This window comes from Sus scrofa, chromosome 18, assembly GCF_000003025.6.
Source record: "Sus scrofa isolate TJ Tabasco breed Duroc chromosome 18, Sscrofa11.1, whole genome shotgun sequence".
In the NCBI taxonomy this organism is placed as follows: domain Eukaryota; kingdom Metazoa; phylum Chordata; class Mammalia; order Artiodactyla; family Suidae; genus Sus; species Sus scrofa.
Window position 1 is genome coordinate 41,284,977 of NC_010460.4, and position 18,941 is coordinate 41,303,917.

Here is an 18,941-nt window from a genome sequence, read left to right on the forward strand (position 1 = left end):
CTTCCGTGATGCCCACTGCACAGTCTGTTTTAAGACAAACTACGTTACACGGAATGCACCTGTGTGCGTCCACCTCCCTTCCCAGACTGCATCCTCAAGATGCACAGACCCAGCACAGTAGCAGAGATACTGTGGGAACCCATGAAATATTTGTTAAACGTTGAATCCCACTTGCATGTCATAGCCCTGTCCTACCGTGATCAGGGGTAATTTTCCTCTTCTCGGTGCTGGAATAATATTTGGCTGCAGCTCTGCTGCCAATTTGCCGTAGAGGTTGACGGTTATTTGCATTTGCCTCACACCAGGTGTGCCTTCTAGGGAGCAGGCCCAGCACGTATCAGCTCTGCTTGCTGGGCACCCTGCCTGCCACTGAGGAGTTGCTCGATGTAGCAGGTCCAGTCATGTTTTCACAGTGCGCTCGAGGTGTCCTTTACTTCCTGTGTGTGATCTGATCTTCCTGAGCCTCGCCTGCTGGGCCTGAGTCTAATGGGATGGCGTGTGTGTGTGTGTGTGTGTGTGTGTGTGTGAAAGAGAGAGAGAGAGAACATAAGGGTGGAAACAGAGAAACTAATTAGAATCCAATTCATGAAATACCAACCAGTTTAATGATTTAAGCAATGTTTTAGATAACTCACTTTTTGAAACCTTCCAATACTTAAGACTTTCAGATTCCCTCATTCCTCTCCCTGCTGTTATCCAAGATGGCACAGACCTGTGTGCTCCTGTGTTGTCCCCTGGTGTTGCTCATCTCCAGGGCAATGCCTCTTGTCCGGTGAGTCACTGAAGTCTTGACATCTCCAGCCAAGGTCTGCGACCGTGTTCTTCCCCGCTCCCTTGGCCCTGCTCAGCTCCTGTGACACCGGGGTCGTGCTGAGGTCTGGCTGTAGCGCCCACTTGGTCCCTGGCTTGGGAGGACGATTCCAGTCAGCACTGTCTGCAGCTGCCCTCGTCCTGCTGCAGGGCACAGGCCACCTCTGACACCTCTTTCCCCCTGGTCGGGAGGGATCCAAACTGTGCCTTCTCTCTGTCTGAACAGCTTATAGTCACTGCTTCTCCTCTGATGGTGCCATCCTGCGTTGGCGTGAGGATGTCCTGGGGGTCACCTCAGGGGTCATCTCGATTTGTCTAAACTAGGAAGAGGGGCGGAATGCCTCAGTGCTCAGCTTTCTCTCATTCCGCCTCTTTCCCTGGAATCCTCTTGGGTGCTCGTCATGGTCGTCCTACCCCAGAGCCAAGGGCACACACAGAAGGCGCCTGGGATGTTCCTTGAGCCATTATGCGTGACTGTGAATTCTGAAGGCCAGTCCCAGCTCTAGTAAAAATGCTGGGGGGGACCGAGCACAGCATCTTCTCAGGCTCCTTGGGGAGACCTGCATTTAGGTGTCGCATCTCCTCTGGGTGGCCTTAGGCTCTGGCAGGTTGTGGGCAGAGCAGGCACTCCTCTTCTGCGATGCCAGGCCAGGGACATCACCGAGCCCCAGTTGTTTGTGTTTGTCGCCTGATGGGACGAAAGGAAAGCTCCGTCTCTAGAAGCAGTCGATAGAGGAAGTGTGAACGCACCCCTCCTTCCTCGAGGTTTCACACGTCTCCTGCAGGCTTCTAAAGAGTCCCCAGCTAGGGTCGAACACTTTACGATTCCCTCGGTGTCTCTCTTCCCTTTACTAGAGAATAATTCAATGGAACGGTTTTTTCCTCTTCCTAGTCCCTGAGACAGAGTCTAAAGCTCATCACATCTCTTCTGGAAACAAACCGTTTTTACATTACATAAATGGCATGTATTATGCCACCACGTAGGTTCAAGTGTCGCTAAAAAACATCTTACATAGATTGAGATTTAGGAGGTTTTAAAAATGCTGCATGAGGAAGTTCCAGTTCAGTGGGGGCTCACACTGCTTCTGAGGGGAGAACTCCAAAGCATTAGACCATATATATATATATATTGCTTCTTAGGGCTGCACCGGAGGCACATGGAGGTTCCCAGGCTAGGGATCTCATAGGAGCTATAGCTGCCAGCCTACGCCACAGTCACAGCAACGCGGGATCCGAGCCACGTCTGCCACCCACACCACAGTTCACGGCAACACCAGATCCTTAACCCACTGAGCAAGGCCAGGGATCAAACCTGAATCCTCTTGAACATTAGTCGGATTCGTTTCCACTGCGCCAAAATGAAAACTCCATAGACAATATTTTTAAACTGTAGGAATTGTCACCGTGAACAATGAGGGCTAGTTTACTTGGGGCAAGTGCAGTGCTTTATCCATATTGATCCATCAGTATTTGCTGTGATTACTGCTTATTCCTTTGTAAATCAGCTCTTCTGGTAGATTTTGACAGAAAAAAAAAAAGCTAACAGGGGACCAGATTTGTTCCTAAATAGTTATGGGCCTTGTGTCCTGTATTGTTAGCGTTTACCTCATGTGGCTACTTGAGTTATGTCAAAGGTGTGTTTCTAACCACAGAGAGAGGGGGCGTTATTTTAATAAAGGGGAAAGTGAAACAAGTCCTGCCTTCAAAGAGGGAGGCAGTGCTGGTGAGTGAGATGGTAATGCCTGAGTAAAATATTTCCCCAGCTCTTCCTTTTCAGTTAATGTGTAACAAAATGATGAAGTTTCAGCTTTGGACCTGTTCAGTTTTCAGAACTGGGTAGAGCAGACAGACAATGAATGATAATAACTACTGATAATGATAACAAACACTGCAGGTCCAGAACCCTTCCTGCTACCCACCCCAGAGCTGTTACCGAATTATTTCTGGTTGGCAAGAAATGGAATGATAATTCTGTTGAAAACAAATTTCAGACTGTTAACAATATGCATAACAATATGCAGACTGTTCTCCTGTGCGATTGGAAGGGACCACACCCTGCAGCACAATCACCGTGACAGGTGACAGGTTCTTTCACACCCCCACCTACTTCCCTACCCCGCTCCATCAGCCTCATGCCTGGTTCTGAATTTCCTCCTTTACAAACCCTTCGTGGCCACCCTGTGTGGTGAAATTAACTTCAAAATAAAACAGACTTGTGAGGATGAACTGAAAAGGGGAGGGGACCTCCTGTCTTGGAGGGCACAAGGGATCATGGCCAGTAGAGGTGGAATCGGTGACCCTTCAGTCGAGTCATTGGGGTTCTTCTTCTCTCATCTTGTTCACGTGCTGACCATTCGCTGGCATCTCAGCTGATCCTGAGAACCTCCCCTAGGAAATCTTGAGTCTTCCTCTGGTTCGCACCAAGCTCCACATGTCACCAGGGGCAAGCCCTCCTTGGAGCCTCTCCAGAACCATCGGACGGGGTTACAGCTCACCCATAAACATTTCTCCTTCCTCAATTTTGCGACTGACGCCAAACAGGAGGATCTGGGAGACAGATACTCAGTGGGCCATCTGAACAGAGAAGCCCTTATGAAACCAGAGGCCCTATGTAAGGACAACTCAGGTCCAGCCTGTTATCATCAATATTCCATGAGCTGAAGGACTGTCTCTTTTTTTAAATTTAGCTTTTGATTTTGAGATAATTGGAGATGCCCACTATTATAAGAAATAATGCAGAGAGATTCCTATGTACCTTTTCCCCAGTTTTCCCCAGTGGAAGCATCCCGCACAACCACAGCACATCAGGATATTGCCATTAGCACACGCCAATGATCTTTTTCATATTCCCAGTTTTATTGTACTCCTGTGCCTGTATGTGTGTGTATGTGTGTTCAGTTTTATTCAATCTAATTATGTGTATAGGCTCTTGCATCTGTCACCACAGTCAAGATACAGAATTATGCCATCGTCACAAGACTTCCTTGTTTACACCCATCTTCGTCCCCCCGCTCCTTTCTCTCTAACCTTTGGCGACCACTAATCTGTCCTTCCTTTTGTAATTCTGTCATTTCAAGAATGTTATAGAAATCGTATCATATAGTATTTAACCTTTGAGGATTGTCCTTTTTCATTCAGGATCTTTCCCTTGAGAACGATCTCATTTTTATTAGAATGCCTGGGAAGTTATCTCATCATCAGGATAATTATGTCTCTCTCGGTTTAGTGGATTAGTGGATTATAACGTTAGCAAGCCACTTGAATATACAGTATTCCATTTGATCCTCTCAAGAGGGTAGAAACAAAAGACTTAGAAGAAAAACACAAGTATAGATGACAGGATTCCATCCTCTAGCTGTGGCAGAGATGGGTTGGGGCTCCACCAGACCTGACACCTTATCCGTCAAGGCATACAACCCGGCTACACCTTCCAGCTTCTCTCTTGGAAAGCGGTGACCATCTCACTGGATTCTGGGCTGGGGAAGTGACCAGAGCTGGTGAGTTGCAATCCAGCCTCCCCCACGTGTCCTTCCGCAGTCTTTCTCCTGCGGCGGCTGTCTTGGAAACTTAGTGGAATTTAGTGGAACCGCAGGTGGGACAAACAACCCTGATTTAACTCTCGGGGATCTCGTGACCTTTGGGGGCTGAGTCACCAGAGGCGTGGGGGTGGTGTGGTGTATCTAGAGGCAGCGGAGGAGCGGGAAACAATAGTGGACCCTGACGCTTCCTCTCCTGTCATTTCCTCTTGAGTCCTAGACCAAGGACACACATGGCCCTGTCCTCACACATTCAAAGTAATGCCCTTACGTCCCCTTTTCTCCCAATTGTCCTTTGAGTTTTCTTTTTTTTATTATTTCTATAATTTTTCTAGAAATAATCTTAAGGAAGAAAGCTATTCTTTGCAGATTTTCATCTTTGAATTAATTTTAATTTTTTTCTGTTATTATAGAAGGAAAAAAGTGGGGGTAAAATCTTGGATTATCTTACTATGTCTCATTTTGCTGGGTGAGTGAGCTCCTCTGGATAATCATACCAATATAGTGCGATTCAGCCTGAATAAAGAACAGAATTCAGGGGAGGAAAATGAGGGCGCCATGGGGCTGGGTTGACTTTTTTTTTTTTTTTTTTTTTGGGCCAATCCCACGTTACAGCAGTGACCCCAGCCGCTGCAGTGACAGCATTGGTCCTTACCCCGCTGTGCCACCAGAGAATCCTGAGTTGACTCTTACAATGTAGAGGGACATATCTCTGCGTGGTTTCAACCTTCTTAATACTTCCTGCAAAGTTTATTCTCACTTCTGCTCATCTTCCTTGTCTCATTACCACCATTCAAAGATGTTTCCAGTGCTCCTCATTCCCTTGGTCTATTGAAACAGATGTTTTTGAAGTGGCGTGTTTATCAGCAGAGAAAAGTGATGGTGATTCTTTTCACATGAATAGCTGCAAATGAAAAATGGCTTCTGGAACTTACCTTTTTGGAGGCCTGGCAGGATTTCATCTCCTTCTCCCTCCGCAGTCCCCAGCATGGCCTGTGCCAGATTCTGAATGATACTCTGGCTTTTCTTTTTCATTCTTTTAATTTCTTTTTCCTGAAGAACAGTGGCCAGAAGACTGGATTCTTATCTTAGCATCCTTTCCCAATACCCTCTGGCAACCTAGAGTTGTCCTTTAGAGAGTGTTTTCCTTCAGAAATAAAGATTTTCCTGCCATGCTTGTGAATCGTGTGCATTTTTCTTTTTTGCACCGTTTCCTTTTAACAAAATGTGTGACTTGAATGACAGTAAAAACAAGTAAGGAATAAACTGGTTTTTAAGAAATATTTCTTTATGAGGCCAATGACTGTGTTTTAGAGGGGGGAACCCCTTTCTAAATCACTGCATTGTGTTACTGCCAGAATCCAGAGGAACAGAGTCAATATCAGCAACTCTAAAGGAACTGAAATTTTAGCCCTGGGTTATAATACGTCCAGAATACCATAAAAATAAAAGGTTTCTCCTGAACCAACTGTGCTTTCTGTGTAGTGTTCACAGCTTGCGAGGCATGCACACACACACACACACACACACACACACTCACTCTCACACACCAAACATGCCTTCTGAAGCTGGATCTGCTCTGTCCAACAGAAACTAGGAGAAGCCAGGATATGTAGGCTTCCTCTATGATGTAGCTTCATGGAAACAAAAGTAATGCAAATATTCATTATAAAATCCACAGCAGCCAAGAGAGCATGCAGTGTAGCCTTGAGCGGACATCCAAAGAACGGGTCCGTGCTGATGGAATGGAAAAATCACTTGTAGAATAGGATCATCGGAAAGCAATTTATATTTAGCTTTTCCATTTTTTTCTTGAAGTAGATTTCTTGGCCTACTTATGTAGTGCTTATATTAATACAAAAGCACATGTGCAGATCCTTACATAGGCCAGCTGGGTGTTGAGAGGAGAGGGCTGGAATAGTGAGATGGTAGAGGGGTGCAGGCCCATAATTAAAGGCTTTATAATAAGTCTTGCTCTTTGGGAATATAAGTCCTTCTGGTTTGTTCTTTTTCATCAAAACCATCTTGGGTACAGTTGGTTTGCATTTACAAGTAAAGTTTAGAATCAGTCTGTCAGTTTCCAGCAAATAACCTGTAGAGAATTTAATGGGATTTCATTGAATCTATCGATAAATTTAGGCAGAATTCATACTTCTAAAACACTGGGTTTATAATTTATGAATATAGATTATTCTTCCATTTATATAGAGTTTTTTGTGTTGAGCACTTTTTTTTTTGTCTGTTGTAAGATCTATTCTTAGATATTTTTTACTTTGATGCTTTTGCAGATAGTACCATGTTCTCATTGCTGCCATTTACCCAGTGACCCTGCTCGATTCACCTTTTGATTATAAGTTATTTGCAAATTATTTGATATCCTGTCTTAAGTATTATTTCATCTGTAGTGACTTTTGTTTTTTCTTTCCAGTCCTTGTATCTTTTGTTCCTTCTTTTTTTTTTTTTTTTTTTTCTCATCGAACTGGTGAAAATTCTTACACACCCTTGAAGAGAAGTAGTGGTAGTAGGTGTCCTCTTGTTATTACTTCGGCAGGAAACCTTTCCATATTTCAGTATTTCAGTACGCTGTTTGCTGCAGAATTTCTGTCTTAAAGACTCACTCTCAGATTGAGGAAGTTCACTTTCCCTCCTTTGCAAAGATACTTAGCATGGGTAGGTGATTTCTCAAATTATTTTTTCCAAGTCTTTAACGATGATTCTATGATTTTTCTCTTTTATTCTTGTTAAAATAGTGAATCACATTTATTCATTGATTTAAAATGTTAAACCAACCTTGGAGTCTCGCAAATTTGCTTTCTGTGTGCCTTCTTTTTTATTTATCACTGGATTTAATTGGTTAAAATTTTGTTTGGGATGTTTGCATCTATGTTGATGGGAGAGACTGTTCTATCATTCTTTTCTTATAATGTCCTTGTTTGGTTTTGGAATCAAGAGTATGTTGACCCCATAAAATGATTTGGAATGTGTTTCCTCCTTTTGCTTTTCTCTGGAAGACTGAGTGATTTCCTCTTTGAATGTTTAGATGAATTCAATGATTAAGTGATTTTGCACTGTAGTTTTCTTTGTGAGAAAATAAACAACTATGGGAGTTCCCATCGTGGCGCATCGGAAACGAATCTGACTAGGAACCATGAGGTTGCGGGTTTGATCCCTGGCCTCTCTCGGTGGGTTAAGGATCTGGCCTTGACGTGAGATGTGCTGTAGGTCACAGATGCTGCTTGGATCCTGTGTTGCTGGGGCTGTGGACATAGGCCAGCAGCTGTAGCTCTGATTCGACCCCTAGCCTGGGAACTTCCATATGCCGCAGGTGTGGCCCTAAAAAGCAAAAAAAACCAAAACCAAAACCAAAACCAAACAAAACAAAAAACCCAACTATGGATTCAGTTTCTTCAGTAGATATGGAAGTATTCATATTTTATCTTTTTCTTATGTAAGTTTTGATAAATTAAGTTTTCATGAACATTTCCCATTTCATCTAATTTTTAAAATGTATCTGCACAAAGGTATTTATGATTATCTTTTGTTATAAATCTGTGGTAATTTAAAAAAAATTCTTAGTATTGTTTATCTATGACTTTTCTCTTTTTTCTTGGTAAGTTTTGCTTGGCTTTTTATTTTAAGCTTTGCAAAGATACAGCTTTTGGCTTTGTTGGTTATTTCTGTGGTTAAGTTTGTTTTCTACTTAATTTTTGTTCTTGTGTTTGTTTTTCACTGTCTTTTATCTTCCTTAGATTAAATTACTTATTTTTAGATTTTCTTCTTTTCTACTTTAAGAAATGTGTCCTTTTAAGGCCATATGCTTCCCTCTAAGCTATTTGAATGCCACAAATTTTGGTGAGTCATATTTCCATTAACATTTAAAATTATTATTATTATTATTTTGCCTTTTAGGGCCACACCTACAGCATGTGGAGGTTCCCAGGCTAGGGGTTGAATTGGAGCTACAGCTGCCAGCCTACACCAGAGCCACCGCAACATAGGATCTGAGCCACGTCTGTGACCTACACCACAGCTCACGGCAATGCTGGATCCTTAATCCACTAAGCGAGGCCCGGGATTGAACCCTCAACCTCATGGTTACTAGTTGGATTCATTTCTGCTGTGCCACAATGGGAACTCCTACAATTATTTTCTGATTTAATCTTTGACCTGTGATCAATCAGATGTATATTCCTAAATTTCCAAAAATTTGAAATATTTCTAGACATTTTTGGTTATTGATTTTAAGCTGAATTCCACTGTTGCCAGAGAATACCTGATATCTGTATGATTTCAATTATTTGAAATTTATTGAGGATTTTGCTGTTACCTAGCGTAATGTCAGTTTTGATAACTGTTGCATGTGTACTTGAAGGGAATGTCTTATACCACAACTGGATGACGTGTTCAGTACATGTTCAATTAGGACCAGTTCATTAATGATGTCATTTAAAATTTTTTAACCTCACTAATTTTTTTTACTAGTTAATAGCTTATTTCGAGAAATATGTATAAATACAGATATGCACCTTGATACCAATTTTTTTCTTGAGTGAAAAAGTAAATAGAGCCTAATTATTTCTTTAAATCTATTTATGCATCTGCCTTAAGTATGTGGAATTGAGAAACATGAGAGCAAAAAGTTTTACTTACAGCATTGACAGGCAGTAACTGACAGCTACATAACTGGGCTATTCTTGCCATCTTCATTTTTTGCTGGTGTTCTTATCTTTGGTTGGAGGTCACTAAATCAGGAAACCACATACCTATAGCAAGCCTTTTCCCAGAAATTAAAAGCAGTGATCCATCCTGCCACCAGGCTCCTGCCACATGCTATCCAAGTTCTGTCACATGAGAGACAATATCCATACTGCACTCTTCAGGCTACCAGACAAGCCTAATTACAACAAAAATATAATTTCCCCACTCATTAAGTACATGCACTTCTCTTCTCTGTTGCTAGACTGATCTTTCTGAAATGCCAGTCTTATCGTGCCACCCCCTACCCCATTTAAAAATTCTTTAGGGGCTCCCCGTTAACTCCAGGAGAAAATTAAATTCCTTTAGTTTAGGCTGCTAAACCCACGAGGGTCTGACTCCTGCCTTCCTTGGAAATTACATCTCTCCATGTCTCCTGAGTTCCATGAACTTTCACAAACTTTCATGCCTTCTTTGAATGCATCACCATCTCAGAGGCTGTGCCCTAGGTCCCCAGTCCATCATTTCTCCATCCCATCTTGCTTGCCTGGCTGATGCCTATCTGGCCTCAATTTAGCTCTGATGTCACCTCCTCTTAGGGAGGACCTGGTTCCTTGGAGATTCCTCTCCTTTGTGCTTTCTTAGCTCCCTTGTCACGCCCCTGCCATCATGCTTGCTGTGCTTACACAGTCTGCCCTGATTAGCTGTCGTTACCCCTAATTGAGGGAAGGTGTTGCGTTTCTCCCCTTTGTGTTCCTGGAGCATATCACAGTCCCTACGTCCAGAAAGCAGCCAATCAGTGCTGAAGGAAAGTTTCAAGAACAGCAATGTTAATTAATTATAGAAACCAACAGATCTCCAGAAAAACATTCAGATGGCATCATCGGATGACATTAAAGCATAAGCCTCAAATCCCATTTGAAGGAGCTGTTTCAGTTTACTTTCTGTGGCATTTAGGTAAGTGGCAGGAATGGGAGTGACATAGAGGGAACAGGTGTGTGAAAAGTACACAGAGCTGCCTTTGCCTTACAAATACACGGATGTGATGAACTGAAGTGGTGATTTTTTCTTTATTCAGATGAGTTTTTAAGACTCATGATTCACTGAGACATGAACAGGAAATGCTATAAAAGATCCAGTTCCCTTTGACATTCTTTCTAACTAAACGAAGCCTGTCTGATATGTCATCGGGCGTGCTGGCATTGTAGAAGCTGCTTGTCCATTCTCAGGTGGCAATAACCTTGGGCAGAATGGACATATAGAAGAAAGTGTGTTTCATGGCTTTTTATTCCAGTTTGTTTTTGCTTATGCTTTTGTGATTTCATTTCAGCAGGGTCTAAAGCACCATAAATATATGTGTGCTCAAGGCTTAATTTTGAAAGGTTTGGGGGACCTCACTTGGGTAGGGAACACTGCTGAGTCCATTGTTTTCTAAATTATTGTTATTATTCTTTTGTCTTTTTAGGGCTGCACCTGTGGCATATGGAGGATCTCAGGCTAGGGGTCTCAAGAGAGCCACAGCTACCAGCCTATGCCACAGCCACAGCAACACAGGATCTGAGCCACGCCTGCAACGTACACCACAGCTCACAGCAACGCCAGATCCTCAACCCACTGAGCAAAGCCAGGGATCGAACCCGCATCCTCATGGTTCCTAGTCAGATTCGCTTCCACCATGCCACGACGGGAACTCCGGGCACTTTCTAAATTACGAAGTCGATTCAAAAAGTTGCCTCCTAATAAAGTCAGCCCCATTGGTCCTAGAAATGATCTTCTGGAAAAAAAGAAAAAAAAAAAAAGAAGAAGAAGAAGACATTGTCTTTTTCTTACCAAGCCTTTCAAGTTCCAAAATACAATGTGCGGGCCCTCCCTCACTTAGTTTTTCTCTTCTGACACTTTTATGCTTCCCAAATAATGACGTGGTCTCAAGATAACTCAGCTTCCATCCAGGACTTGCTCTGAACCTGCGGATGCTGAGCACTAAAGGGATGCAGCGTTTCACCACATGCCTGTAGCAAAGAAGCCTAAAGCCAGCAAAGAGTTTACATGAAGAAGTGAGGGACTCACGTGGAGATGCACAGGCTCATCCCCAATGAAATTATACACTACCCTAACAGAAAGGCGTCTTGCCAGAGTTTCAACGCATAAGCTCTTCCTAAAATGGTGTTGCACTTCTATACTGGAACTGTAATCTGGCAGCCACAGTGACAGAAATGAATGGAGTGCTGGAAACTATGAACATCAGTCAGAAGAGAAATTATTATTATTGTTGTGATGGTTTCCTGTCTCCCTCCCTCCCTGTGTTTTTAGGTGCCCAGACCCCAAATCCTTTTGCGTAGGATTAAAAAGCTAGATGTACAGCCTACAAGTTACCATGTGACCTGTCCTTGAGGACATGGACCCTTTAGGCCAAGTGAATTCACATGGAAAAACATCCAGACAAACTTTACTAGGAAAACAAAGGAAGGTATCTGAGCCTTTGTGCTTAGTTAGTCTTCTCCAAGTTGACCAAAAATACTTAACATATGGGTATGAAGGCTCTTGGCCATTTTTAGGCAACCCTTCTTAAGATGCATTGAGATCTGGGGCAAAGCTGTACTGTGATGGAAAGTAGGGAAGGGCGACTCCTTATTCCCAGAAATTTTAGGGAAGTTTTCAATTTTTGAGGCTAGTTGATGACCAGTGGTGAAGGAGCTAATGCATAAGTCTTCTGCCCACAAAGAAGCAATTTTAGCAAGAGATAGTGGTAGGTGCTGGGGTAGGGTGGGGGTCAAGCCAGGATGTTCCAAGAAGGATGAAGGATTGGAGAAGGGGGTGAATTGAAGGGCCAGTGGAGCAGCACCCACTTGAGTGCTAACCTAGAGCTCAAAAATATTTGAAAACAGAGACATCTGGAAATTCCTCGGGTTCGTGTGGCAGCCCCGTAACTCAGGAGGCCGGCTGCTACATGGACAGGGACAGCGGTAGCTTATATCTCTGATGGGTGCTGGTCCAAGTAGGAGATGGGTATATAGGAAGTTGGTCGCTATTTACTACTTTTTAAAATTTTATTTATTTTTATTTATTTATTTTTTATGGCCACACCCACGGCATATGGAAGTTCCCGGGCTAGGGGTCAAATTGGAGCTGCAGCTGCCAGCCTACACAACAGTCACAGCAATACCAGATCTGAGCCGCAGCTGTGACCTCTGCCACACCTTGCGTCAAGGCCAGATCCTTAACCCACGGAGTAGGGTCCGGGATCGAACCGGCATCCTCACAGATACTAGGTCGGATTCTTAATCCATTGAGCCACAATAGGAACTCCTACTTCTTTTTTTTTTTTTAAGTTCTTATTGTCTTTCTATTGTAATATTATGTTTCTTTCTAATTTCTTTTCCTCTCTCAATATATTCACTTTATTCCATTATGATTTCAGGTTTCACCTAGGTTTCACAAATCGGTTCTCTTGAATTTTATTGAATGCAAAGAAGATGTTCCCTAAAATTTACTTCTGTTTCCACGAGTGCGTTTCTTCTTCCAAAGCGAGTCCTTTCTTTGCATCTTGAAGATGATTCTCCACTTTCTTTTTTGCTGAGTCTTTTTGTAGATTTTTTTTCCACTGTTTTATCATCCTTGAATGAAAAAAGGAGAGGTGAAGGTCTCTGGGTGTTTTCTATAAATACTGCAGGGTTGGCTTTGTTGTATCTAGGTCATGAATTCAGAATCAATCTAATTGGATACCCATGAATCTATCCTTGCAAGACCACTGCCCCAGAGATTCACTTAAAGTGTTTTTGTTTTTATTTTCTGGAAAAGTGTATTAATGATGAAATTTTGAACTTACTCAGACCTGAGAGTGTATTTGTTGGCTTCACATATACACAGCAATCCTACTAAATATAGGCATAAATACAGATATCTTGAATTACACCATATTATTCTCAAAAACTGATATTGTTGTTAAATTGCATTGTGATATTTGGCATGGTAGAAGTCTCTGGCCAGCTTGAATTTTTGTTCCTTTGTAAGAATGTAGCTTTTTTTCAACTATTGTCATATTCTTTTGTTGTTGTTATTCTTGGAGGTAAAAAATGACAACAGCATATGTAGAATGTTTCCTTTTTTTCTGGTTTTATTTGATCTTTTTCATCTTCTTGTAAAGGTTTTGCTTCAGTCCAGGAAAACTTATTTCATAAAAGCTACTTCTGTTTGTTTATTTCTTATGACTGCCCTTTTATAGGAAGATGGAATCATCAGGTTCTTACTTCTATTAGGTCTTATATTTTCCCTCATCATTTTTTTATGGCTTGAGAATTGATATAGGTCTATGGGAGATTCATGTCTATTCCTGGTAGAATCTTTAAACCTCCAATGAAGGGAGACATTTTGTAGAAAGTTGAAATTTACTCTCATTTTACTCTGCCAGTGGAGAGTCCAAATAGTCTAGGGGGTAGTTGTGCTCCTGGAGGTGAGAGTCAGAATTAGAGCCTGGTGTAGCTAAGAATGTGTTTTGCTGAAGGGCTTCCATTCCTTATTTGGAGCAGCTCTCAGACTTTGCCGCTGCAGCCTCCCCACTCTCTGGCAGGCTGGCTGTCCACCATGTGTGAGTGACTGATAAACCCTTCCATGCCAACTCCTGTCTTGGGCTGCCTTGGAGACCAGAAACACTTCTTAGTGTCATCCGCGGGATCCACAGGCTGACTCTCCCCTCCAAGCCTGCAGAGGCCTCTGCTCCTTTTCTTTGCACATTTCCCTTCTGCGTCTTGGAAATGCGCAAGTCAGGTAGTGGCCACGTTCAATCTCATTTCCTCTGTATCTTACATTATTGAAGTTTCTGGGGATTTCTTTTATATGGCTGAACCTTTTGCCTACTTTTTAAGGTTGATCCTGGGATTTGATTTTCCTCCTTCGTTACTGTCAGTCATTTTCCTGTCGATCTGGAGAGGAGTAGTTTATGCCTTGCCGAGAAGTTGACGTGTGCTCTCTTAAGAGTGAGAGTCTGAGGATAGTTTGAGGTCAGGGAAGTGGGACCAGTCTTGGGAAATGGAGACTTGATAATAACTTCAAGGACCTTAACAGGCTGTTTCTCATCTGATTACCTTTAATGATCAAGGTCACTACATAATAATGACCGTAATGGTAGCAAATGACTTTTTAAAAAACAATAGGGTGATGGGGGATGTTGGTCAAAGAAACAAGCTTCCAGTTGTAAGTTCTGGGGATCTCAAGTACAGCATGGTGGTTCTGTTAGCAAGTATTAGTTTCAAGTATTATATACTTGAAAGTTAATAAGAGAGTACATCTTAAATGTTCTCACCAAAAAAAAAAAGAAAGAAAGAAATTGATGAGGTGATGTTAACTAGCCTTATTGCAGTAGTCCTTTTGCATTATGTGTGTGTGCCTCAAATCATCATGTTGTATACCTTAACCTTACTCAGTGTTATATGTCAGCTGTGTTCAATGAAGCTGGGGGAAAAAAATCATGGGTCACATGGTTGATGTGACTACATCAGTATCAGTTTGATTTAACCTCTATATCATCCTAGGAAATTTGGTAGTTGCTTCTTCACTTTATAGCTGACACTCAGAGAAGCTAAATACCCTGCCTGGTATTCCCACAACTAATGCATCATGAAGTAAGATTCAAATACAAGGTTGTCCTCAGAGTTTCTGTTCTTCGCTGGCTATCAAACAGCCTGCAGAGTTGTCATCTCCAAGTCTCTGTGATATTTACAGTGTTTCCAGTTGCAGGGCTTGGATAATCTGTTGGCATTTTGTTGCTCTCATATATGCTAAGTCCTTCTCTGTGGGGATTATGTTCCTATAAGGAAGAGGAGAGCATGTTTTATTGCTTCTCTTAAACTGCCTGGAACTGTTATCTAGCCATGGGTAAGATTCCTCTGAATCTTGGTTTATCATCCATCCTCCTTTAAAAAAGAAAAAAAAAGACTAGGGTTTTTATCCGTTCTTAGAAGAATTCTTCCTGTCCAGTAAAAGAGTTTGCCTTCATGGATTCTTTATGTAGCCCTTTATGGTTATTTTGATGGTCTACATCTCCTCACCTGTCTTGGAATACCCATTGGGCCATGGCGCTGTTAGTCTCAATGGTCACAGGTGAACAAATGCCTCAACATAGCAGAATCTCGAGTGGTGTTTGGTGATGTTGCTGGTGGTCATGCTTTGCTACATCCAGTTAGGACTGAAAAACATTAAAGCCAGAGAAGAAGCAAAATCATTGATAATTTAGGAAATGCTTAGAAAGATAAAAGGCAGTTACAAAATGTTGGGGGTGGTCACTGCCTTTATAGATGAGAACATTTTTGCTCTTGATTCCTAGTGGGAAAATGTGTGCCTTTATTTCATAACTTGCTTCTTTGAGAAATACTGGTCAATTCCGTCATTAGATTTTTATTTTCCATTCAGACGTATTGGAATAAATAAAGACACTTAAAGTACATTACTCTAATTGTAGGATTGTTCTTTATTTCCTCTGTTCTAATTGAATCATGTCTTTTTTCCCCCAGGTTACGGTCTTTGGTCAAACAGTTAGAGAGAGGGGAGGCTTCAGTGGTAGATCTTAAGAAGAATTTGGAATATGCAGCCACAGTGCTTGAGTCTGTATACATTGATGAAACCAGGTAAGCTGAAATGACAAGAAGTGGGTGTGGTGATATGATTGTTCTTTCATATGGCTTTTCTGAAATGTCCCCCATCGCATGTAGAAGGTAGCATTCAAATGACTGAAACTTTAGTTTTCACAAACAAATGGGGTAGATTTGGACATGACATATCCTCTATGCATCCTCATTTATAAAAGGAGCCAATAGAACTTATCTCACATACCCATTATGACAATGAAAGTGAGATAATAGCAGAGGAGAAAAAGTAATTTTTAAAAATCTTACCAGATTTTTAATCAAATGCTTTGTCACACTGGAATTATTGCATATTATTCATTTCAATGAAATGGTAAATATGAAAGGCTTTTCTTCCTTTTTTCTAATTCAGACACTCTCCTCTGTTAGTTTTTGTGATGTCTTACTTTTCTATGCCAAATTTCACCTTGAAAGTTTTTCACAGTAATCTAATGTGTCTTAGTTTTTGGTGATATGCTTAATTCCTAATTTAAGGAAATTTGATGCTGTAGTTTTTTCCCAAATGTTAACATTTTTCCCCTACTTCACAATTGATAGGTCTAAAGGAAAAAACAATTTTTCATTGATACCTGTTTTTACTGCATATTTTTAGTAGGGCTTAATACAAGTATAAGATACAACTTTCAAAGTTTTATTTTAATTTTTTGCTATTTATATTCTCTTCTAGTCTAACCTATGAACATGTTTGAAAAACCTGCTAAGCACACCTGACAGATGACTTAAATCACTGTACTCAAATAAAGAATTGCATTATTTTGGAAAATTTGCTTAAATTTAGACATTTAAGCTTCTGTAATGTCTTATCAAACTAGAGAGAATATCAGTTGCTATCATTTGGCTTCATGACTTTATTACTGGGTTAATGTGATTTGGGCAATACTTTGCAAAGTCTTTCTTTTTTAAAATGTATTTTTATTGAGATGTGATTGACATGTAACACTGTATAAGTTGAAAGTGTACCATGTGTTGACCTGATATATTTATATGTTACAATATGATTACCACCATAGAGTTAACTAACACCTGTTACGTCACGTAATTATTTGTGTGTGTGTGTGTGTGTGTGTGTGTGTAGTGGGAACAATTAAGATCTAGCAATTACCAACCTTGAAGTTTATATAATACAGTATTGTTGTCTATAGTTTTTAAGTGTCATTATTTCTAAAACAAAATAATAGCATATGGCCATCTAGGAAATAAACCTCCCTGTGAATGCATTTTTAACATTTTCGTCTCTCTTCTCGTCTCATCTCGTCTCGTCTCCTCTCCCCTCCTCTCCTCTCTCCTTCTCTCCTCTCTTCTCTTCTTTTTGGCTACAGCAGCATATGGAAGTTCCCAGGCCAGGGATCAAATCTGAGATGCACCTGCGACTTATGCCACAGCTGTGACAATGGCAGATCCTTAACCCACTGTGCCACAGTGGAAACTCCTTAAATGCATTTTTAAGTGGAAGGTGTAGATTCCATTCAAAGTCCACAAGCCAACTAGGAATAAAGATACTGGGTGCTCCTGAATGTAAGGGGTCTGAGACCCATAGAGCCTGAGATGAAGTATTATTTGACTTTCTCTGATTCCTTTGTTCCTTTGTCCAGTCTGGTAGAGGAAGCCATCCTGAAACACTTTTGGTGGGCTTTCACAAGCCTTGGCATAAACGTGTTGGATTTTTTGTGGCCAGCTTATTTTGGTTTCTTTGCATGTGTATATGCAGGTGGGGTGGAGGGAAGGAACAGCTGCTTTGAACAGATTGTTCTCACTTCAGGTTTAATCTCAGTGTCCTGCTTGTGTTTCTTGGGTGCAGGCGACTCCTGGACACAGAGGATGAGCTCAGTGACATTCAATCAGATGCTGTGCCTTCCGAGGTCCGAGACTGGCTGGCCTCCACCTTCACACGGCAGATGGGGATGATGCTCAGAAGGAGCGAGGAGAAGCCGAGGTTCAAGAGCATTGTCCACGCAGTGCAGGCTGGGATATTCGTGGAGAGGTAAAGACGCCTGTCATTCAGTGACCAAAGCAGCGAAAGGCAAAACACCGGTTTCGAATAACTAAAGGCTTTGCTTTGATCTAGTTTGGATATTTTTACAAATACTGAAAATTCTGTGTGGATATAGGCAGTCGAATGAGAGATGGCAAAAACATATCTATTTTAATCTCGGCAGCATCATTAGACAAGCTTTGGCCTTTGCTCGGACTTCTTTGTGTTGACTAGAGAAGATTTCATTTGAGTTCAACCTCTAATTTTTAAAGGACATCATCTCATCCACCATCCTTTGACATATGTGCATGATTTGGACCAGGTCAAGAATGCTTTGAGGGTACTGACCCAGGGAGGAGTTCATTGAAGGGATTTGAGTTTCCCATGGCACTTTCCAATTTTGTTAGTCATTTTGCTCTTTGAAATTAAATTACACCCCTTCCTCAGAAATAGGTTCCAGAAATTGATGTATTCTTCTTACAATCCTTGTAACACAATTATACGTTTTAGAAATGCCACGGTCAGCGCAAAGGTCACCCGGGATAGTTTTCTTTCTCGTTTTTGACAGTTCTAAAGGACAAGCTTTTCTAAATGGGTTACCCATAGGAGTTCTTCATTCAAGTTAAAATACTGCGTTATATACTGTCCATGCTATACTAATTCACTTCCAGCAGAAAATGAGACCCATTTTGATCATTTAATTTCCAATTTGGGGCACATAGACTTAATTTTTTTTTTTTTTTTTTTTTTGGCTCCAGTGGTTTACATGTTTGAGATTGCTTTTAATTGCATTTGAGTTTACCCCTTAGGCCACTGGAGTGACCATGAAAAATTATAAAAGAAGTTTGAGGTTCCTTGGGTCATCAGATGACATGACTTCTTGTTAATTGCCAATACTTGGTATAAGTCTATGGCCTGCTAATTCTCTTTGTTGGTTTGTTTGTTTTGTAATATATAATATCATATGTTCCCTTCTGTTTTATCCAGAATGTATAGACGGACATCAAACATGGTTGGACTGAGCTACCCACCAGCCGTTATTGAAGCATTAAAGGTAACACCAATGAAAAGGTCTTACAGTGTACATGGTATCTTATGAAAAGTAGTTAAATTTGTTGTTAGAAAACAAGAGGTTTTCACATAGAGCTCATTTATAATTTTTTCAGTCATTCCTGCCTTTTTTCTTTCATTATCTTTTTCTTACCTGCTCCAACAATATCACTATCTTTTCAGCATTTGTACTGCCATTGTTTTTAGTCAGAATCCGAATGGGTTTCATTTCTTTCTGTC

The 18,941-nt window shown here is 41.3% G+C and overlaps 1 protein-coding gene across 9 annotated transcripts in view; it reads left to right on the plus strand.

The window, feature by feature from the left end:
- The window catches only part of PDE1C (phosphodiesterase 1C), a 592,240-nt gene that overhangs the window by 466,661 nt on the left and 106,638 nt on the right, over positions 1 to 18,941 (plus strand). For all 9 annotated transcript variants that reach the window (XM_021079205.1, XM_021079206.1, XM_021079207.1 and 6 more), the window contains 3 exons: positions 15,548 to 15,661; positions 17,478 to 17,660; positions 18,639 to 18,705. In XM_021079205.1, coding sequence (XP_020934864.1) covers positions 15,548 to 15,661; positions 17,478 to 17,660; positions 18,639 to 18,705 — 364 coding nt within the window. The remainder of the gene's footprint in view (positions 1 to 15,547; positions 15,662 to 17,477; positions 17,661 to 18,638; positions 18,706 to 18,941) is intronic.